General features: G+C 41.6%; 1 protein-coding gene across 4 annotated transcripts in view; it reads right to left on the bottom strand.

Annotated features, from left to right (window-relative positions):
- Positions 1 to 23,312, bottom strand: part of DDB2 (damage specific DNA binding protein 2) — a 741,911-nt gene that overhangs the window by 549,789 nt on the left and 168,810 nt on the right. For 3 of the 4 annotated variants that reach the window (XM_044082702.1, XM_044082699.1, XM_044082700.1), the window contains exon 5: positions 14,067 to 14,239. The exons of the other annotated variant lie outside the window; for it this stretch is intronic. In XM_044082702.1, the coding sequence (XP_043938637.1) occupies positions 14,067 to 14,239 (173 nt within the window). The remainder of the gene's footprint in view (positions 1 to 14,066; positions 14,240 to 23,312) is intronic. 4 annotated transcript variants of the gene reach the window in all.

The following is a 23,312-nucleotide window of genomic DNA, read 5'->3' as shown; positions in this document are numbered from 1 at the left end:
AACATTTGGATGCAATTTCCATTCGTGTGGATCTGTCATATTCATGCTTAGGTTGTCTGCCAGCGTGTTTTCCTTGCCTGGCAAGTACTGTGCTTGTAGTTCAATTTGTAAGTCCATGGCCATGTTCCAAAATGACGATTACCCCCAGGCACTTCCGCGCAGGCTGCGGAACTAGTGGCATTATCGAATACATGCAAAATAGCTAAGGACAAGTCTGCCACTATATATACTGACTCCCGTTATGCCCATGGTGTTGTTCATGATTTTGGTATACTATGGAAGGAACAAGGGTTCTTAACTTCTTCCGGGGCACCTGTTAAAAAACATTTTTATACCAATAACTTGTTACAAGATTTATTATTACCATCTGAACTTGCTGTTTTTAAATGTGCAGCCCATCAATCTAATGACTCTTTTGAAACTAAGGGCAATAATTTAGCTGACTGGGCAGCTAAACAGGCTGCTCTCTCACAAACTGTTCAGGGACATTTTTTGCAGCCTCTGCAACCAATGGTTACTTTTGATACCACAGTGTTAAAAGATTTACAAGATGAAGCTCCAGAATCAGAAAGAAGAAAGTACAGTTTTGTACCTACCATAAATGTAGATGTCCGAACTGGATAGCATCTGCAGTCATAACAACTGGGTTGTCCTGTCGTCAGGCAGCCCTTCAGTCGGCCGGATTCCAAAGTCCGGGTCCGGCTTCGGCTGATGTCGCACTTCACCCGACGTCATCTCTGTTGGTCTTCGGGTATAAAGGCATCAGCCGATGCCATTTTCCTCAGTGTTTCTTGCCCCAGATGCCAGTAGCCCTCTTGAAGGCTAAAATTTGGATAAATGCCAATGTTTCCAAAAAGATAGAGGTAAACACAAAAATAAGCATGTATGTACATATATACAAACAAATACACCATAAAAGACTCCCCCCCCACCAGCTAGCTATTAGGAGGGTAAACACCCTAGGAGTACCACAGAGGGAAGGAGGGAGGGTAATCCTGACTGCAGATGCTATCCAGTTCGGACATCTACATTTATGGTAGGTACAAAACTGTACTATGTCCTTCATGGATGCATCTGCAGTCATAACAACTGGGTAGAATACCATAGCCAACTACGGGAGGAGGAAAAACTAGATTATGGTGTGTTTAGGATCCCTTGCAGTACAGCAGTGGCAAACCCTGCTCGGGATCTGGAATATAGAGGCAAATTATAATGCTTGGCAAATGTATGCACGGAGGTCCAAGTAGCCGCCTCAATAATGTCTTTGGTTGCCACTCCTCGTAAGAAGGCTGTGGTAGTGGCTGTTGCCCTTGTAGAATGAGGTCTTATGTGCTGTGGAATTGGTTTTCCATGGAAGGAGTAACAGAATCGTATGCAATTTCCTATCCATTTGGAGATTGTCTGTTTGGAAATAGCTTTTCCTTCCCTTCCTGTTGCATAGGCTACAAAAGCTGGTCAGTTTTTCTGCTACTTTTGTTCTGTCCAGGTAGTAGCGTAGCTGTCTATGTACATCCAAGGTATGCAGTATTCTTTCCCTCTGTTTTGTGGGTTGGGAAAGAAGGTAGGTAGGTGGATTGCCTGGTTTAAAGACACTCTGGATACCACCTTAGGCATAAATGTAGGATTAGTCCTCATGGACACTCTATCTTGGTGGAAGATTAGGAAGGGCTGTACTGCCATTAGGGCCTGAAGTTCAGAAACCCTCCTGGCTGAGGTTATTGCCAGTAGGAAAGCAGTTTTCCACGATAGATGCTGTAGGTCTGCTGTTGCTGCTGGTTCAAAAGGTGATAGTGTCAACTTTTCTAGCACAAAGTTCAAGTCCCAAGCTGGCAATGGTGGTTTCCTTGGAGGTTTTACATTCTTGATTCCTCTGAGGAACTGCCTGAGTAAAGGATGTGAAAAGACAGGTGGATCAAAGCTGTATTCTGCTGATATAGCTGATGCATGTATCTTGATGGAGGAGTAGGACAGGCCTGTATGTAGAAGTTCTGCCAAATACTCCAGAATGTTAGGCATATCTATGTTTGACACATCTTTTCCTCTTTCAGTACTCCAAATGACAAACCTTTTCCATTTTCCTGCATAGTTCCTTCTTGTTGAAGGTCTGCGGGCTTCAAGAATAATATCTTTAACTCTTTGGGAAAGTTCTGGATTAGCTGCTGCTATGTGATGTTCCATGCAGTCAGTTGCAACGTTTTAGGTTTGGATGCATGATGCTGTAGTTGTTCTGAGTTAACATCAAAGGCATCAGGGTATTGGCCACATATTGTTCCGAGACATGCTCCTCAGCAGTGGGTACCAGTGTTGTCTTGGCCAGTTTGGAGCTATCAGAATTATCCTTGGACGTTCTTCCTTGATTTTTAGTAATACCTTGTGTATCAAGGGAAGAGATGGGAATGCATATGCTGTTAGGCCTTTCCAGCTGAAGGAGAGCGAATCCACTTTCCATGCCAGTGGGTGGAATGTCCTTGTGCAGAATTTTTTGAGCTGGTGATTGAGAGGGGAAGCGAATAGATCTATCTGAGGCATTCCCCATTTCTTTGAGATGGTCTTGAAGATGTCCGGGTGTAGCATCCATTCGTGGGCATCCGATGTGGTTCTGCTTAATATGTCTGCTAGAGTATTCTCCTTTCCTGGTACAAATATTGCCTGTAACTGGATGTTGTAGCTGAGTGCCAGGTTCCACAGTTCCAAAGTCATTCTGCATAGGGGGTATGAATGAGTGCCTCCCTGTTTGTTGATGTACCACATGACTGTGGTGTTGTCTGTCCTTATCATCAACTGGCCCTCTTTGAGAAATGGTCTGAAGTTTTGGATTGCCAGTTTCACTGCCAGCATTTCTTTTAGGTTGATGTGCAGGTGAAGTTGATCCTGCGTCCACAATCCTTGCACGCATTTGTCCAGCATGTGGGCCCCCCATCCTAGGTCTGAAGCGTCTGTTGTGATGGTCTGGTTTGCTTGACATCTGCGAAAGGGTAGACCTGTGTTTGACTGGCATGCTTGAGCCCACCATAGGAACTCCTGTTTTAAGCATGGAATTAGTGGAATTTCTGTTTCTAGGCTGTGTCTGTGTTGGGACCATAAATTCTTTAGGTACCACTGTAGTTTTCTCATATGTAGTCTGGCAAGTGGGACCAAGATTATGCATGATGCCATGAAGCCCAAGGCCTGCAGTACTTTTCTTGCTGTTAACTTGTTCTGTTTTGTTAGAGCCAAGAAGTAAAGAGGGAGTTCTTTTGTTTTTCTGCAGTTAGGAATGCCATTTGTCTTACTGTGTCCAATTCAGCCCAAGAATGTCCTTGTTTGGGATGGTATCAGCCTTGATTTTTGTAAATTGACTGTGTATCCCAGTGCTTGTAGCAAGTAAATGACCCTTTGTAAATCTGTTGTCAGCTTGCTTTTGTTGTCCCCTTGTAGCAGGCAGTCGTCCAGGTATGGGTAAATTTGAATTCCTGTAGTCTGCAGTGGGCGATTACTGATGCCAGGCATTTTGTGAATACTCTGGGCAGTAGATAAGCCAAAGGGCAATGCTGAGAATTGATAATGCTCTGATCCTGCAAGAAATCTGAGGTATCTTCTGCAGATTGGTCGAATGGGGACGTGCAGGTATGCCTCCTTGAGATCTAGAGTTACCAGCCAACACTCCTTGCCCAGCATGGGAAGAAGTTGCTGTAGGGTCAGCATTTTGAATTTTGGGACAATGATGTATGTATTTAAGGTGGACAGGTCGAGAATAGGTCTCCAACTTTTTTCCTTTCTTGGAACTAGGAATAGTCTGGAGTAGAATCCCTTTCCTTGTTCTGTTGTTGGCACTCTTTCCACAGCTCTCATGTTTGCTAATTGCATTATCTGTTGTACAGCCTCTGTTTTTTGATTTGGAGGTAGGTTTGGCATTCCTCTTTTGACTGGTAAAGTGTGGAAGTGGAACCGGTAACCTTGATCTATGGTTTGTAAAATCCACTTGTCTTTTGTGATATAGTGCCAGTTCTTCGAAAATAAGGTTAATTTGCCGCCTAATGGAGCTGCTATTTGTTCCCTGGTAGGCGGATTTAGAGGTAAGTCACTGTGGTTATATTGTTGTGGTGGCAGTGGTTGTGTCTGTGCCTCTGTTGTTACCTTGCCACTGTCATCCTCTGTAGGCACCTCCTCTGGATTGGTTTCTGCCTCTGGAACGTCTATTCCTGCCCCTTTGGGATCTTGTGGAGTCAGGAAAGGACCAATTTTTGGCAGGCCAGTTCCTGCTAAACCTTGGGGGTTGAACCTGCAAGAAATCTTTAACCGTTTGAACAGATTTTGCCTTTTCTTCCATTTTCTTCATTACCTGCTGGGCAGGTGTACCAAACAAGCTGGTCTTATCCATAGGAGCATCTAATAACTTAGCTTTAACATGATCCGGTAAGGCTTGTTCCTTTAGCAATGCATGTCTTCTTATCACTGTGCCAGTCATGGCTGATCTAAATGAAGCCTCCAGTGCATCATAGCCACATTTTAAGGAATGGTTACTAACCTGTTGTATGTTGTTTACCATTTCTAATACATATTTCTTATCAATAGAATCATCAGAGGATAGCTTTTTTGTTAACTGATCAAGCATAAACTCTTGGTATTGTATCATGTGAAACTGACAGTTTAAAGCTCTAGCTGAGAGAGTAGCTGAGGTGTAGACTTTTTTGCCCCATCTGTCTAATGACCTGGCTTCCCTTTCAGAAGGAATAGGGTTTTTAGCTGTGGTCGAGGCTACTGCCCTGGGACCCTGGGATATAGTTTCTGGGTCTGCAAGTGAGGCCTTGTAAAGGTGGTGATGAGTGTCTGGTACCCTGTAAAATCTGTCTGGTTTGGCAGGGGCTGGAGGTAAAGAATCTGGTGCAGAGCAGACATCATTGAAGGCATCGTCCACCACAGAGAGGACAGGAGGTATAGCTAAGGGCCTGTGCTGTGGAAGGTGCAGAAAGGTCCTAAGTCTTTTTCTGGAGTCTGAGAAATCCTGCTGCTGCCATTGGAACTGCTCTCGCATGGCATGTAAGGTTTCCCCAAAGGAGAATTCTTCTGGTGGGGAAGCAGCTGGAATGGATTCTTCAGCATCTGAGTCTTCATAATTGGAGAAAGGAGCCTCTGGCTGGTCTGTTATGTCTGATTCATCAGCAGAATCATCAGAGGACACAGGCTCGGGGGGCTCTGCCCTAGGTCTCTTCTCTGGGGGCTGAGAGGCCCTGTCTGGGTGGGATTGAGGTCCCCTAATTAATGAAATTAAATCTTCTGCCAGAGTAAGCATTTGTGAACTAGAAGAGGGCCTGGTTGTAGGGGGTTTAACAGGCACTGCTTTAGTAGTTTTGGCTGCTTTAGCCCTGGCAAAGGCCTTAATGGACATGGCTGCTGGAGGCCTAGCAGCACCACGTGCTGGGGTAGAGACATCCAAGGGAATGGTGTCTGATAAGTCAGTGGCAACCACCGTAGTGGATAAAATTTCTGAGGCCGATTCAAGCGAAGTAGCAGGGGCCTCAATGGTAGTGAAAGATTCAGCTGCACTTTGATCAGTTTTCTCGGTTTCGGCTGAAACCGAGACACTCGCGGTTTGCTTAACCATGGTTTCGGCCGAAACCGCGGACCGCGAGTGTCGGTCTTTATCTTTGCGTTTTTTAGCAGTTTGAGTTGTCGGAGGATCCGACGGCATAATATACGCAAAAACAGAACCGAAAAACTGTTCTGCAAACTCCGACCGACGCCTAAGCGTTCGTCGGTTGAATGAAGCACAGGCCGAACAGGCTGCTACGTCGTGGGCTGGGCCTAAACAAGGCAGACAGTAAGAGTGGAAATCCTTATGAGGTATTTGTTTCCCACAGGTTAAACAATTATTAACTTTTTCTGACATCGGCTGAGGCAAGAAAGAGTCCCCAACGGGGTACTTAGCTTTAGAAGTCTTCGAAGTAGTATTCGGTAGAAGTAATCTCTGGATCCGACCGACCGGCACTTGCGAACAGCTTCTGCTTCGGGCGCCACGCGGCAAGAAAGACTGAGGAAAATGGCGTTGGCTGATGCCTTTATACCCGAAGACCAACAGAGATGACGTCGGGTGAAGTGCGACATCAGCCGAAGCCGGACCCGGACTTTGGAATCCGGCCGACTGAAGGGCTGCCTGACGACAGGACAACCCAGTTGTTATGACTGCAGATGCATCCATAAAGGACATCATGGCTGGCTCAAGGTTGTTTTAAACGCTCTGATCTCATTTGGCAACATCCAGATGGTAGACTGGTCTGCCCAATGTCTATGTTAAATTATCTTATTAAAGCGTATCACTTGCCAGCTCATGTCGGGGTACACACGTTAATAAAACAAATTCAAAAGGATTGGTTTGCCCCAGGACTTTCTGCTTCTGTACAGCATTTTTTGAGCATGTGCTCCATTTGTTTACAGTATAACATTTCAAAAGGCACTATGGCTCCCGCACAACCACTGCCAAAACCATTGGGACCATTTTGCGCCTTGCAATGAGATTTTACTGAACTTCCGCCTTGTGCTTGTTTCAAATATGTTTTAACTGTTGTTGATGTTTTTTTTTGGATGGTTAGAAGCCTACCCATGTGCCAAAAAGGACGCTGTCTCAGTTGCTAAGAAACTTTGTTATGAATTGATACCTCGTTTTGGTGTTCCCTGTCAAATATATTCAGACCGTGGAACACATTTTACTGCTCAGTTAATTGATTCACTGTCTAAAATGTTAGGCATCACTCTAAAATTTCATTGTCCATATAGACCAAAGGCATCAGGTATTATTGAACGCATGAATCGGACACTGAAAACCAGACTGGCTAAAATTACTAGTGAAATGGGCCTCACTTAGGTACAGGCCCTACCTCTAGCCCTACTCTCTATGAGAGCGCAAGTACATCCTACTAAAGGTCTTTCTCCTCATGAAATCCTCATGGGCCGCCCTATGCGTATGCCCATGACTCCCCCACCACCCTTATCTGAGTATGATGCATTTGATCATGATATTCTTCTGTATAGCACTTCTCTTGTTTCTTTTTTACAGTTTCATCATCGCCAGGTAGCAGCGGCTCAACATATCCCTGATCCTTTCCTGTCCTCGGCACTACAACCAGGAGACTGGGTATACGTCAAGTCATTCTCTCAAAAAAGAGCTCTTTAACCATGCTGGAAGGGGCCCTTCCTGGTTCTACTGACGACATCATCAGCGGTTCGACTACAAGGCTCACCCACCTGGATTCACATATCGCATGTCAAGAAGGTAATCCCATCTGAAGATCAACAGCCTCTACCTTTTGCTACTCCTGATTCTCCACCTATTGCTACTTGTACTCAAAGCCATACTGTACCAGTACCTGACAATGCCTGATGTTTATCCATTTGGACAACCTCACCAAGTGCAACCGCCATTTCCACAAAAGTACTGCACAACGATTTTGGTGGTTATTCTTGTCGTTTTGATATTTTTACTGTGGCCATTTTCATGTCCTGCTCCAACTACGCCTCATGCCAAATGAGCTGCATGGCATCCACCTTTCAACACCTACCAAGCCATTAAATACGCTTATGCGTCCTCCCTCAATGTATCAGACTGCTGGATTTGCACTGCTATTCCTACTGTTAATGGGGGATTGATGCTAAATATAGTCCCTTTAGGGATTAATGAAACCTGGATGAATCTGATCTATGATGCATCAAATGTTATTTCAAAGGACAAGATAGCATTACAGTTGTCCCTCATTCAAAACGGAACTGTGTGTTTTCAAAAACGTGGTAAAACTAGAGTCGGGTGGAGCCACTGTAACAAGACAGTATATAACTGCACTGCAAACAATTTGGGTTGTGTAACAGATTTCTCACCTATAAAAATACTTGTTAAAGACTCTATAGCTAACTTTTCCCAGAAAATAGAAACTGTTTATTGGAAAATATTCCAAGGACTGCAGGACACCGGGGATCGCTTCAAGTCTATCAACATCACCATTAAAGTAGAAAATTGTTATTTTGTGTGCGGAAGAAAAGCATATAAATGGCTACCAGGAAACTGGTCTGGCAGCTGCTTCCTGGGCTACCTGGTTCCAGCTATTCAACATGTATCTGCATTACCTAAGGGAAAAATTCGAAACGTTTGAGAAGTCAAGAAGCCTGCCAATCCTGTACGTCGAGTTGATGTTTCATGGATCTATCATCATGGCTTAGCTCATGCTAGTACCAAAGGACTGTCCCATATGGACTTGGGTGATGACGTCATATCTTGGGCTGGTATAATTTCATCATACGGAGAAGTGAAATTAATTTGGGAACTGAGAAAGCTATCTAAATTGCTTGAAATATTAAGCAATGCTACATTTTCTGCCTTAGAACTAGTGACTGATGAATTGACTGCTATGAGAGCTGTAGTACTCCAAAACCGTATGGCTCTCGATTTCACCCTAGCGGCAAAAGGAGGAACTTGCGCTTTAATCCAGGAGGAGTGCTGTACGTTTATTCCTGATAATCCGCACGGAATTGAAAGCCATCTTGAACTGATGCAAAGAATTTCTAAACTCTCGAAGGCCAAAGAGGCCGATAGTTCAACATGAGCATGGTTAACCAACCTGTTATCAGGCTGGGGAGGTGGACTGTTGAAGATGATTTTATTAATTGCAGTATTAGCAATTGTTGCTTTTATTGTCTTATTCCTAATCAAAGCACTGATCTTGAAATTAATGTCTTCAAAAACTGTGAAGAAAGTGCCTAAGTTTTATATGCCTGCAGCTATGAATGTAGACGATGAAATGACAATGTTTTCCAATGATGAAAAGACCAGTAGCATGGTTATGCTAGATTTGGGAGAAATGTATGATAGGCTAAGTGGTGATGCTTACACAGCATCAAATGGGGGATTGTAGAATATGAACAGCCAAAGCATGTGTTTGAGGAAATTGAGTATGTGACAGTTTGTATGTATTAAAATGTACTGTGTACTGTGAACTTTGAATGAACTCTCAGCAACGAGAGAATCTTGAAAAACAAGAGTCTGCCTGAAAGCAGGAAATGTGCCTTTTATGGAAGTGCATCTGATTTTCTTTCTCTGCCCAAAGATACGATGATGTGAATTGTCTTATGTTTACGGGTAAACCTTTGATTGGTTAATTGCCCTGTATAATGATCTAATTGGTTCATTTTTATATTTTTGTACTGTCAGCAATATCACCAGTATATAAGCTTGTTTATTCCTTTGTTCTGAGAGTCTCCCTGGTACTTTCCATGAGGCTCCTGCACATGTGTACTGTAGATAATAAAAACCACTGAAAGAGAGAAATAACTGTATTTGTCTTCATTTTCAAAGTATTGTGAAACATAACACTGTATTGCTGGTTCCAACATGGTAAAAAAATTGTGCCTGTATGTTGGACACGTGCAGATATCAAAGTTTGTTTTGGACTTAGGTTATGGAAATTATCATTTTTTTTTCATATTTTGGTAAATAACTTTGCAAGGGAGCATCTGAGTGTGCTAAGTAATACCTCATTTTGAAAACAGCATTGATAGTTCTAACATGGTAAAAGAATTGTGCCTGTATGTTGCACTCATGTGCAGATATCAAAGTTTGTTTCAGACTTAGTTATGGAAATTATGAATTTGTTTCATATTTTGGTAAATAACTTTGCAAGGGAGCATCTGAATGTGCCAAGTAATAGTTCATTTTGAAGACAGTATTGCTGATTCCAACATGGTAAAAGAATTGTGCCTGTATGTTTGTAGACATGTGCAGATATCAAAATTTGTTTCAGACTTAAGTTATGGAAATTATGATTTTTTTCATATTTTGGTAAATACATTTGCAAGGGAGCATCTGAATGTGCTAAGTAATACCTCATTTTGAAAACAGCATTGATAGTTCTAACATGGTAAAAGAATGGTGTCTGTATGTTGTACTCATGTGCAGATATCAAAGTTTGTTTCAGACTTAGTTATGGAAATTATGAATTTGTTTCATATTTTGGTAAATAACTTTGCAAGGGAGCATCTGAATGTGCCAAGTAATACCTCATTTTGAAGACATTATTGCTGGTTCCAACATGGTAAAAGAATTGTGCCTGTATGTTGTAGACATGTGCAGATATCAAAGTTCTTTTCGGACTTAGGTTATGGAAATTATGATTTTTTTTCATATTTTGGTAAATAACTTTGCAAGGGAGCATGTCAGTGTGCCAATGAATACCTAATTTTGAAAACAGTGTCATTCCTTACAACATGGTAAATACAGATATCACAGTTTTAGTCTTGTACAATTATGAAAATTATACATTTAAGATACTTCTCGTTATTATGCCCATATCTTTGCAAGGGAGCACAGTGATCACACAAATGATGCATCACTTTTAAGTTGACATTCAGATGCACAACTTCTAAACTGATATGTAGACTCTGTCTGTTACAGGTGATGAGATATTATGCTTTGTTTATTTATCAATTATGAGAAATAATATATTAATCATAGTTCTGTGAATATCTCAAGAAGGGAGCATCACACAGCAATGGTTAATATATCATTTTACAGCTGACATTCACATTAACAAATTAAATTCAAATTGTATGGGTCTGCATGGTAAATTGACCAAGATATTGTGCTTTGCCAAAAAGGTAAAAATATGCACAATATCAACATTCCTTGCCAAATATTTAATAATGACTTTGATATGCACCATCAACATTTACACCTTTGGAAAGGTCAGTGTCTGCTGAACAACTTTCGCATTTACACTTGTAGTCTAGCTCTTATAGTTTAAAAGTTATGAACATTTGTTTTCTGTATGGTATTACAAATGGATTTTCTGAAAATGAGCTCAGGCTGCACTGTTGTTCCTATGGTGGAATTAAGCAGGCAGCTTTTTCTGAGCTGCTCCGGAGTGAATGAGTTAAAGGAGTCTGCAAAGTCACAAAGGCGCATCCAGACATGTCATCTGGTGACTATATTCGCGCCTGCTGCTCTAGTCGCTCCTTCCATTACGTGAGAAATAAGACGCATGGAAGAATTGGAAATGGACTCTAGGGTGGCTATCTGAGAAGCCACGCTGTTATGGACCTCATCAGAAACAGCTCCTGCCAAGATTTCAGAGAGTTGGTTGATAAGATCCCTCTGAAGCCTGGTAAAGTGTGCCAGATAGTTCAAAGACCTTACGGCGAAGGTCAATGAAGCAAACACATGCTTCCCTAGTCTGTCTATCGCCCAGGACTCCTTGTTGCGTGGATGGACAGTTTGGCTCTCTTCTGCCAAATACTTCTTAGTTGCAGCCGCCACCACCATGGCATCTACTGGAAGACCTCATGACCAATGGGGATGCTCAGCTGGGGGAGATAAGATTTTATCATGCCTCAATGGTATCACTTCCAGGGTGTCAGGAGCCTTCCGTGCGTGCTGGATGAGATCATCGGCCAGCGGGGTAACCCAGGAGGTAGGGGTCCGGGCACGAAAGGCCTGCAGGTATCCGGACTTCCGGTCACCCCTCTGTCTAAGGATCTCAAGTAAGTCGCTAAAGGAACCTCATCAGAGGGTGACTGTGGGGACCCTTCCCCGTTATCAAAGCCTGTATCTTCAGTCAATGACTCCTCAGTAGAGTCCATGTGCTTTCTCTTGCACGACGCTATGCGGGGTACTTCCTCATTGGGAGGATCTGGGGAAGACTGAAAAGAGGGGGTCTCCTGAGGTGGAGAAACCTGAGGCACTTGTGCCCAGTGTCCGGCGGTTGTGGCTTGTGAGAGTTGCGGCACAGAGGGGGGGAGAGGACTCAGACATGTGGGGTTTGCCAGCAGAGGCAAGCACCTTCTCCATGGCCTGGCAGGCCGGCCCTCCCAAGAAGGGATGGGAGCCTGGAACCGAGCACTATAACCTCGGAACCGGGGTCACACCTCACCCCGACGAGCCGACCCCCAGACCAGGAGTCTCAAGAGGACTGTGATGCATTCATGGAGGGTGCAATAGAAAAATTCAGCGTGGAACCAAGAATGCCCTCCCCCATGGCACAGCCACTGGCCAGAGATGAACCCAATGCCCAGTGCACTGAGGGCCACAAGGACGACTCCGGTTCAAAAGTGAGATCTGCTATTGAATTTGGAGGAAGGGAAGCTGCTGTCAGAGTAATGGGCTTTGATAGTTGGGTGGAAGTCGAAGCAGGAGTGTACATTGGAGTTTGAGAAGGTATACATTCACCTGAAGGAGGGAACTTGGACTTTGACGGGTGAGAGAGACCTATGACCACAAGCAATTGATCCACAAGCCGCAACACATCTTGCTCAGAGAAGCTCCTGGTCGACCTCATAGAGAAACCTGAGGGCGATTCTGGCCTTTCTAGAAAAGGACTACATTGGCTACCAACGGATGGATCCAAGGAAGGAGAGTACTTGGTCCTTGCTGATTCAAGAGGTGCAAAGCCCGGAACTGCGGACATCTGCACCAAAGAAAACAGTGTGGAAGTAGTCTGCTCCAACGACGTCAGCGCCATAGAAGTTGAAGGTGTCTGCACCGTAAAAGCAAGTGTCTGCACCGAGGGGTACGGTGCCATTGAGGAAAGTGTCTGCACCAGTAACAATGATGGTGCCGAAAAGGACTGCACCGAAGAAAATGTCAGTGCTGAAAGTGTCTGCACCGTGGAGGACAGTAACGTCATACTTGGAGCTGAAGGAGATTGTACCAATGGTGCCGAAGGGAGCTGTACCTGCATGGATGGTGCCGGTAAGGGCTGCGACAGAACTGTTGGAGCCGCAATTGTCTGCACCGGGAACTCCGGTGCCAGTGTGGATAAGGAGGACATGGCTAGAGCAAGAATCAGCTGGGGAGGTGCCGAGCCTGGAGAAGACAGGGTCACAGGTGGCAGCACTGAAGTAGTAGTCAATTTCACCTTCTTATGAGTCAACTCCCTACGATCTCCAGAGGGAGATGAAGGGAGTGACCTTGATGAGGAAGAACCCTTCTTACGGGTTTAGCAGGAGGGGTGAGCCCTCTAACCCAGAAATAGCCTCACAGAAAGGAGATTTGAGAAGACCTTTCAAGATAAATTTGTTCTTTCTCTCGTTAAGAGTCGTGGTCGAAAAATTTCTACAAATCCCACATGGGCGATCTACAGTAAGGTGGGAGACATTCAAACAATAGACACACAAATCATGGCCATCGGAAAGTGGTAACTTACGGCCGCAATCCTTACACTGCTTAAAACCAACGCTACTTTTCTTATCCAAAATAACAATGTGGAGAAGAAGAACAGTACCAAAAAGCAGAGGAAAGGCTACCCAAAAGGGTAAGAAGAGAGAAGAAAGAAGGATTACCAACAATAGTAATGAAGCATTACCTCAAAGGTAAGAAAAGGGTAATAGAGAAACAGACTAAAGGGAGAGAGTCTTAAGGATACGATAGGGTAGGAGAATAATACCAGAAACTGAAAAACTTTAAAATAGAAACGATATACAAAACTTTCAAAAAATTAGACACTTAGCTGAACAGAGTGGCTTGACACTCTGTACAGCAACGTGGCAATTGAGACCTGAGTTAACAGGGAGCAGAGCATTCTGGGTAGGACCTTGGCTCGAGAGTTTTTGGCTGACACAAGCTTGATATTTGGCCGGCTCGGTTCTGAGGATGGAACCGATAATCTATCAGTAAGGAATGAATGAAGATTAACAACATCAGATTGTGGTACTTTCTTACTGTGCTTTGTAAAGCTTCCCTTCATAGCAAGACAAAAAGAGAAGCTGAAACAATTCTTAAATTCTGTGTTGTGAAAGTACACTACAGTGAACAATATGTTTATATATATACTGACATTTATTGTTATATGCTACGAAATGACCTTTCTGTCTTTTGTTTATACAGTGGATAGTAATATAAGGATGTATTTCTGTTTACCAAAATACAGGCTTTTCATTTTTGAAAATGAGTTTTTTTCCTTGCAAAAATAGTTAAGAAAAAGTGAAAGAACACAGGACAGAGCTTACCAGTGTAAGGAGAAACAACACAAAGCTAACAGGCCACCTCATCTTCTCACTCTACACAACACTAAAAATCACAGCAATGCCCTAGGAAATGCAACACTCCTCACCAGACATTGTGATGGTCATGATCACAATCTGGAGTCTTTGAAAGTGTCATCATCTTCCCTCTGCCTTCACTGATGTCTTGCAGACTAAGCGTACCATCACCAGATGCTGTGATGAGATGGCCTGGTTCCCACGGACTGAATTTCATGCCTCCTATGAAGTCCCCTGCTCCTTTCTGAAAAACAGAGAACAGCAGCAACATGAGGGAAGCGAAAAGATCAGAGGTCCTGCCCTTAGGTGGCAGCCAACATTATGTGCAGCACTCATGAAGGCAGAACTGATAAGGCAAAGAACTGTCACTTTTATGAAAGCTCACAGTGTACTAACCCTGGAGATAGTAAAAGTAGTAGACAGTGGTGACCAGTCAAATATGCTGATGTATTAGCACATCTGAAATAACCTGTAGACTGAAACAAGATAAAAACTCAAGTCTTGGTGTTACCAAATGGCCTGTCCACATGCTAATAAAATGTGATTTTTCTGCTTGTTTTTAGAGTATGTCTACTGGTACATCCTACAGAGAAGCAGACTGAAGCTCTTTTATTTAATAAAAAATCGCTACTGCTTTTCAAAGTGCCCACTATCTATAAAGAAGATTCAATTAAAAATCATTAAATGAGTGAACTTGTGGAACAAGCATACTAAATGCACCAAATGCAGTTCTAAATCTTTAAATTAACATTCTCTAAAAGTCCAGTGACTCCAAATTAGCACATCTGATGACTAACTTCCTACCAAAAAAAAAAAAAAAAACAACAATTTATTTAACATTAATTGTAATGTCCATTATTGATCAGCAGATCTAAAAAGAAAAGTACAGTACATCCCATTGACAAGTGCTTTATGAAATTATGGCAAAACTCGAAGATAATTTCATTTTTGGTCATGCATGTTCATTCGACAAGTGGACTTGGGAGAAACATTTGGAACTTGTCTTTGACAATGCTAAATGATTTTTTTAATACCTTTATTAAATTATCACTTATGACAGACAAAGATACATTAACAGAAATAAATCATATTTACATTTTTTCCATTTACATACATTATATTATATTTACATTTGTTTCCATTGATATATATTATACATCACACATCTTTTCTTTCTTTGTAACTATCATCAGTCCAACATTACATATACTCCTGAACTCCTGCCTTCCCTTAAACCTCACTCCTCCTCCTGAATATTACTCTACATATACTGTTCTCACAATTTCCATTTATTTATATTTAGTTTGCTTCTTCCCTTTTCTAAAGATCCCTCTTCCAGTTCTTTACCCCTTTTTATTATACACAATAATTCAAATACAGCTGGTTTAGACTTTGATTTACATTTCCTAATAACTGCTTTTTTATGTCAGCCAACAGAATTAAACTTACAAAGGCCTTACTTTGTCTAGGCAATTCAGATCCTATATCCCAGCTCAAAATAAATAAATAATGTTCTTAGTTACAGCCATTTGCTTACCCAATATTTCTGACAAAGTACTCTATAGGGGATTTTTAACATCTGTCAACTCATTACACTGTCAAAACATTTTCCCATTGACCTCGTTCTTCTCTATCACACTTTCAACATTTTCCATCTACCCAAGGAAAAATTATTTGAAGTCTGCTTGGGGTAAAATAAATACCTGCACAAACACTTCAAAGCAAAGATCCTAAACCTTCTGGACATTGTTGCATACTTCGGAGCCATACATGCATCCTTCCACTGTTTTCTTGTACATTGCTTTTCCAGTCTCTCTTCCCAATCTTTTCTAACTTCATTTGAATGATTCTTATAGTTAACGTGCAATATTTTATATTACCTACTATTTATCCATTTTTACAAGTAGTTTTTTTTTCTATATTCAACTAAAAACTCCACCACAGCAGTTGTTTCACTTACTCCCCTATCCATTTCTCTTTGCCTATACTCTGATATCAATTGCTGGTACAGAGGGCAGTCTCTAGCCTGCAATCCAAACATCATCTTGGCCTCATCCCACTCTATTACCTTTCCCTCACCAGTAAATTCCAGCCCTTTCCTGCCTACTTTTTGTACCCATATTTGAAGACATCCCCTGCTGGTAATATCTCCTTTCTCCATTCTTATGCTGGTTTAGTTCTTGGAATACTTCGTGAATATAATATTCTGTGTGTTTATTATTCTCCTCAAGGGTCAGCATGCAAAATCCCAATCTGTATTTGTTGAACTTTCCCCTGCTTCATCATTCCTTTCCATTCAGAATTAGAACCTTCTGCTTGTGTTATGAACATGAGCCTTAACTGTGTAGCTCTAAAATATCCCTCCAAATCAAGTAATCCCAAACTACCTTGTTCAAATGGAAGCATCAAATTATCCCACTTAACTCTTGCCCTCTTACCCTCCCAGATAAGTTCCTTCAACTCTTTATTAATTATTGTCCACCATTTCTACACTGGTTAATAAAATTATGCCTGACCCATACAGAAACCTAAAGGGACTAAAAACATTTTCACTGCTTGCATCTTAGTTTCCATAGACAACAGCTTCCAGCTTCTCAGTTTTTACATTAACAACAACAACTTTCCACACATCATTAGGTCCCATAACAGAAGGCTTGTTAATCCATATTCCTAACTACTTCATCTTATTGTGTCCTCATAAGCATGGTTATTGCTGAAAAAAATATGTGTGTAGGCACATAGTTTACGGCTATTCCCTTCATTTTATCTTCAATAATTTATATCCTGAAAAGACTTGAAACTGTCACAAAATGATCTATAATTCTGAGATGTCCTTTTCAGGATTTATCGAGTACAAAATAATAACATCAGCAAACAAAGACAAGTTTTCTTGATTACCATACTAATTATATCCTTGCATTTCTGAGTCCCTCATTTTCTTTGCCAATGGCTCTAAATATAACGCAAATAGAGGAGAAAGAGAACAATTACAACTTATTGGACAGAAGCCCTCCCACTTTAACTCTTGTCTCTGATCCTTCATATATTCCCCTAATTGACCTTATGATTGTACCGAGGAATGCAAATGCTTCCACTGCCCCACTCATAAAATCCCAGCTTACTCTGTCAAATGCTTTCTCTGTGTCAAAACCCACCAACAGCAGATGTATTTCCTTGCATTCTGCTTCTCTCTGGTCACTACTGTTCTTTTAATGTCAAACATTTTCCACCCTTCCACAAAAATCCAAATGATCTATTTATAAGTTTTAGTAACACCTTTGCCATTCTTCTAACCAGTATGGACATAAACCCCTTTATAATCATGGTTTAAAATTGAAATGGGTATATATGAAGATGGGTCTGATGAATCTTCACCATCCTTACGTAATAAAGCCGCCACAGCATTCTTCCAAGATGTTGGATTATAGGAGGTTACTAGGCTATTGGCTCTTAGGCCTCTACATGCCTAGCCATGTTGTACCCTTGTTCCCTTACGGACCAAGATATATAGTCTGTGTTTGCAAACGAATCTAAGATGAGCACCGGTTGCCCCTGTCTAAGAGGGACACAGGTGAGACCTCTGGTGTAAATTTATGGTTTCCCATCCAATTGTTCAAGCTACACTTAAATAGGGTCATTGAAGAGCTCTGTTTTACATGAATTGGGAGTTTGTCCCAGAGGAGTGGCAACCTCCTAGAGACATATCTTTCTCTCCAGCATGTCTTGTTAATATCGCGGCTAGGTTAAGATCCCTAGTGTGAGGGAATCTTGTCCCACTGGATTTACAGATGTGCAGTAGCTTCATCAAGGCAGGGTCTGAGACTGCTCTGTAGGCCAGGGCACAAGTCACCTGTAAGCAGTCTATACAATACTAAGTAAAGTGATAGGCCCTTCACTCTGTCCATGTAGGTCATGTGTTGTAGGCCCTGAATTTGCTTGGTGAGAAACCTCTGAGGTCTTTCCAGTTGCTGCAGATGTCTGGTGAGGTACATACAGAAGGGAGTATTGTACTCTACTACTGTTCTGTTGAGAGTACAGGGGAGTTAAACTTCCTTAGCTTTGTATGCTATAATGTTGCTAATGAGGTGTGCAATGTAGAAGGCCTTCCTTCCTGCTGTGGACAACTGACAATCAAAATTAAAGCTGCTATCAACTTGCACTCTTAAATCTCTCAGCACTGGGTATGAACTTAGGGATGTATTATTAATGTTGTAATTAGCAGGGGTTTCTTCTTTGCAGAAGGGGGTGATGATGCATTTTTTTGCATTTAGTTTAAGTCCATGGTTTTGAAACCAATCATTTATCTGTGTGAGCCCATTTTGTAGTGTGCTGACATCTTTGGGGGATTCGATAATTGCATCCCAGTTTGGAGTCATCAGCAAACTTGGTAAGCCACAGACCATCTATTTTCACCTGAACTTCTGGAAAACAGATACAAAACAGTAGGGGGGCTATCACAGATCCCTGTGGAACACCACTGGTAACAGGTCTGCTAGTAGAGCTGGTGTCCCCAATTTTGACTGTATGTATTTTGTTTGTGAGCCAGTTGGTAACCCATCTAGTGACATAAGGGTTAATCCCCAGCTGGGTGAGTTTCTCAGTGATGCCTGAGTGAGGGATTGTGTCAAAAGCCTTGGCTAGGCTGAGACAGGCAGTGTGAACTGTTCTGCTTTCATCCAGAGCCTTGGTGACATTCTCAAAGAAGTCCACCACGTTTAGTATGCAAGATCTGCCCTTAATGATGCCAGACTGGGTCAGGTCAAGAGTTTGAAGGTCACCTACATCCTGGTTGATGATGATGATTCTCTCCATGCCTTTTGTGACTTCCCCACTCTGGGTCAGTAATCAAGGAACCTGAATCTTCACCACTGACAGTGGAGAGGGACATTCACTTGGAATACAAATGGTTACACTCAGTATTTCCAGATGCAGACCTCTCTGCATCAAGCACCATTTCCCTTAAGAGCACACAGGGAACATATTCAGCCCAGGGTCTGGAATTCTCAATATCTGTCTCTCCCCAGGTCTCCAATAAGGCTCTCCACTGGCACAGCTGTGTCCAGCACCCTGTCTGTGAAACCAGTTCTTCATGGCCCTGCCACCCTGTAGCTGACACACACACACACACACACGCGCACACACGCACACACACGCACACACACACACACACACACACACACACACACACACACACACACACACACACACACACACACACACACCTGGGAAAGGCTGGCACACATTACCCACTCTACCAACTTTGCCCAGACTATAAGGTAGATTCACTGCCACCAGTAAGTTACTATAAGGCTCTTAAAAGGGTATCCAATTATGCTGAGTGAAGCTATCATTAATACAAATGTTAATGTTGACCAAACAGCCAGGCTTTCAGGAGTGGCCACAGTTATCACCAAATAACTACATGCAAATACTCTCAAAGCTTAAATATTTTCTAAAAAGAACCAGCAACAATGAAAAGTTTAAATATATTTAACAATAAAAGTACATGAAAATACTAAATAGCCATTTACAGTCACAGGAAATATTGAAAATAACACAACTGGAAAGAGTCACACAGTTACAGAAAAACAGTACTTATCTATTCTCACTATATTTTCCTAACTGATCTAGAGAATTACCATTTCTCGTTAGTGAACAGAGCAAGGCAAGATGTGGGTGAGTGGTCCTTGTTGTCAGATTCAAGACAGAATACTTACAGCAATCTCCTGCTAATATTTAAACATTATTTCTGGTTTACAGAATGACATCACACCCATCTGGTCATGTGACTCTGTTTTCCGCACTATCCCCCATCACTAGAAGCTGCCAGGATTTAGCATCTATGTGCTACAACACACACTACACCTTTAACTAAGTTTTATTCTGGAAACCATAAAACAATAAAACCATTCCATTCTTCCTATAGGCGCTACAAACTATTCTCTAGCACAGACATTGTGTCTCTGGCTCCATTCAAAAGTGTAGGATAACATCTTTATGGCTTAACCCAGAAAGTAATTTAATTTCAGATATATTTTAAAGTTAGACAGAGATTAACCTCTTCTCTTTCCAGTATCCTCTGTTAAAACATATACATTTAATTCAGTTACAATAATGCATGTACACTTCTTTTTTTTCCAGCAGGGCACACTGCTGCTACATTTTAATACAAGCAGCTTTACAAATACATGTTTTCAGCACAATCATCTGTGCAAATCAGTTTGATATACAAATGACATATAATTCTTTACAAAATTCCAGCTAGCTGTGCTGGCATATGTTAAACATCCACACCTACTTCTCCTGGCATGGCTGGTAGTACATCCTATTGCCACAGCTTTGCAGATAAGGCTGGTTAGGCTTATGGGTCTATAGATCCCAGGGTCAGTTAATGGACCCACTTTGTACATGGGGATTATGGTTGCTGCTTTCCACTCAGCTAGTACAAAGCCAGTGCTTAGACTAGGAATGAAGAGCATGCTCAGCTGTTCTGCGAACTCCTGTTTTAGGCCATTTAATAAGCAGCATGGGATTTTGTCAGGTCCCATAGAGGCTGTGTTTTTAGCCTTGGAGAGTGCAGCTATGACCGGCTCTCTGGACATACTAGGCAGAGGACTGGTGACAAGTATATTAAGGGGTATGACTGGAGGGGACGGAGGGGGGGTGAAGTTTTCGCCTGACCTGTCTGCTAGCAGGTTAGCAATGTCCTCAGGTTCAGTACAAGTGTTATCATCCACAGCTAGTTCGGCACAAAGCTGGGCTTTCCCTTTTAGACTTTGGATATACCTAGAGAATGCTTTGTGATTTAGTTCTGTAATTAGCTTTAGAGGACAATACCAAAAGAACAATTCTACAAGTACCAGCTCTTCAGAGAAGACACAGACCCAGCCAAATTCTATTTAGTGCTTTAGTTCTTTTTTTAATAATCCAGAATTTAATCAGAATCTAACAAACAACTCAAACATACTGTTTAAAAATGGTGCCAAAACAGTCATGTGGTATACAAACAACTAACCAATACCTGTCCTTGGGTAATAGTAAGTTAAAAAAGTGCCTGAACCAAAATACACTGTATCAGATTTAAAGCAGAAAGGATACTATTCAAAACATTTGTGCTGACAAGAAACATTTAAATGTTAATATGATCACTGAGACAAGGGTATTTTTGTCTGCTCTTATCCTGATCTGCCAGCAGGATTCCCTGCACTCAAGCTATACCTTACAATTCCCTAAAAAGTCCTCCAAACTGACAGCTTCCTGGAGATTAAAAGTGAATTTCTTAACACAAAAACAATTCATTGACTGTTCTGCTAATGCATTATTTTGATATTTATTTTTGATCGCTAAATCATGCTGGTAAATTCTTCAGGCAAATTTTCTGAAAGTTTTTCCTACATAGAAGAAAGGGCATGTTTCACATTGTACAATGTAAACCACATCGAATGACTTACAGTCAAATCTCCAAATCACCAAAAAAATAAGTCAAGCGCTCGGATGTAAGTGCAGGAGCTGCTAACTTATGAACCTGCACTGCTTGCATCTCCTGCATTTAAAGATGCCTGGGGTGAAACGTCCAGTGTTTTTTTTTTTTTTGGGGGGGGGGTGAACCTCTTTCCCAAAAGGACCTAATGTTATGCAATCTTTTATAAGTACACACAGGACATTCTAAAGGTTTTAACAAGTCACTATTACCTAGAATGATTTTCCAAATGTCTTCTAGGATTTCTTTTATTACATTCATGTCTGCCATAACTTGTAAAGGGAATGCTCTTCTAAAGGCAGAGTCTGAGGTTTGTTTTGGAGTGAGTGTGTAAATTTCCACCAATAGTTGTTCAGTTGCCACTTTGTGTAAGATAGGCTTGCCTCTGGCTAATCTAAACAGTGAAACTTCTTGTTGGATCTTTCACAACCAATCGGGGTCGTACCCTCGTGCTAAGAAAAACAATATCAGAGTTACAGACTCCTTTAGAAAGGTTGCATCACTGCTTGGGAGTCTGCTCAATCTGATAAACTGTCCCTTAACAATCCTTTCTTCATATGGAATGGATGCATAGTCTTCTGTGCAAATAATGGTTAACAAGAGAGTTTCTTTTCTATTTATTTTGCCTTCCATGGTATAGATGGTCATGACCAAGTTCAAGTTGATATCCAGATAATGGATCTTGCTCCAATACCCACTCACGATGAATTTCAAAAAGGTTGTGTTGTTGTTGAGGTGGGAGCAATCCATTATCAAAACATTCACTGAATTGCTCTTGTTTTAAGAAATTCTCTTTTAGTGTTCTGGAAGCTGTCAGTTTGGAGGACATTTTAGGGAATTATACGGTATGGCTTGAGTGCAGAGAATCCTGCTGGCAGATCAGGTTAAAAGCTGACAAATACCCTTGTCTCAATGATCATATTAACATTTAAATGTTTCTTGTCAGCACAAAAGTTTTAAATAGTATCCATTCTGCCTTAAATCCAAGTCAGATGCAATGTATTTTGGTACAGGCACTTTTTAACCTATTACTACCTAAGGACAGGCATTGCTTGGTTGTTTGTATTATAATATGATGGTTTTGGCACAATTTTTAAACAGTATGTTTGAGTTGTTTGCTAGATTCTGATGACGTTCTTGTGTGGATTATTAAAAAAAAACAAAAGCGCTAAACAGAATTGTTCTTTTGATTTATTTGTTCTTTACTCTACACTGTTTTGGGGATTTTATTCTAGCTTTAGAGGACTTTACAAGATGTCTAATCTGCTTCTTTATGCTTTGGAGGGAGTTCTTCCTTTGCTGGGATCATTCCCTCTTGTTTTTTGACAGCAGTTTCTTTCTCTTTTCGCATAACCTATTTATACTGGATGTCCAGCAAGCTGGCTTATTTTTTCATGAGGATCTTGATTTGATATGTTCCAGTATGGCAGAGTTTATACATTTATAAAGGTGTTTATACAGGACATTTGTGCACACCTCAGTACAGGGGTCATTGCTTTCAGTGTTAGCAGGAGGTCTGAAACTATTGATGTCATCGGTCAGTAGGCTATAGTTTGCTTTAGAGAATTTTTTTAACCTTTTGCTCCTCAGGGTGGGTCAGGTATGATCATTACTTCAAACGAGATCGATTTATGATCAGACTTTACCAGGCAGGGCCCAATACAAGGGGTGGTGCAGCGATCCCCCATGTTGATGAGCACTATGTCAATGATGTTAGAGCCCCTTATGAGGGTACTGACCATCTCCTCTACAGCATTTGTGTTAAAAGTCCAGGAACCTTTGGGTGGGCACGTTTGTGCTCATATGTTATCCAATCGATGGCAGGATAGTTAAAGTC

This window comes from Protopterus annectens, chromosome 9.part0 (genome assembly GCF_019279795.1).
Source record: "Protopterus annectens isolate FY-2018-M chromosome 9.part0, PAN1.0, whole genome shotgun sequence".
Lineage (NCBI taxonomy): Eukaryota > Metazoa > Chordata > Ceratodontiformes > Protopteridae > Protopterus > Protopterus annectens.
The sequence above is the reverse complement of the archived record's forward strand: the minus strand, read 5'-3'. Positions and strand labels throughout refer to the sequence as shown.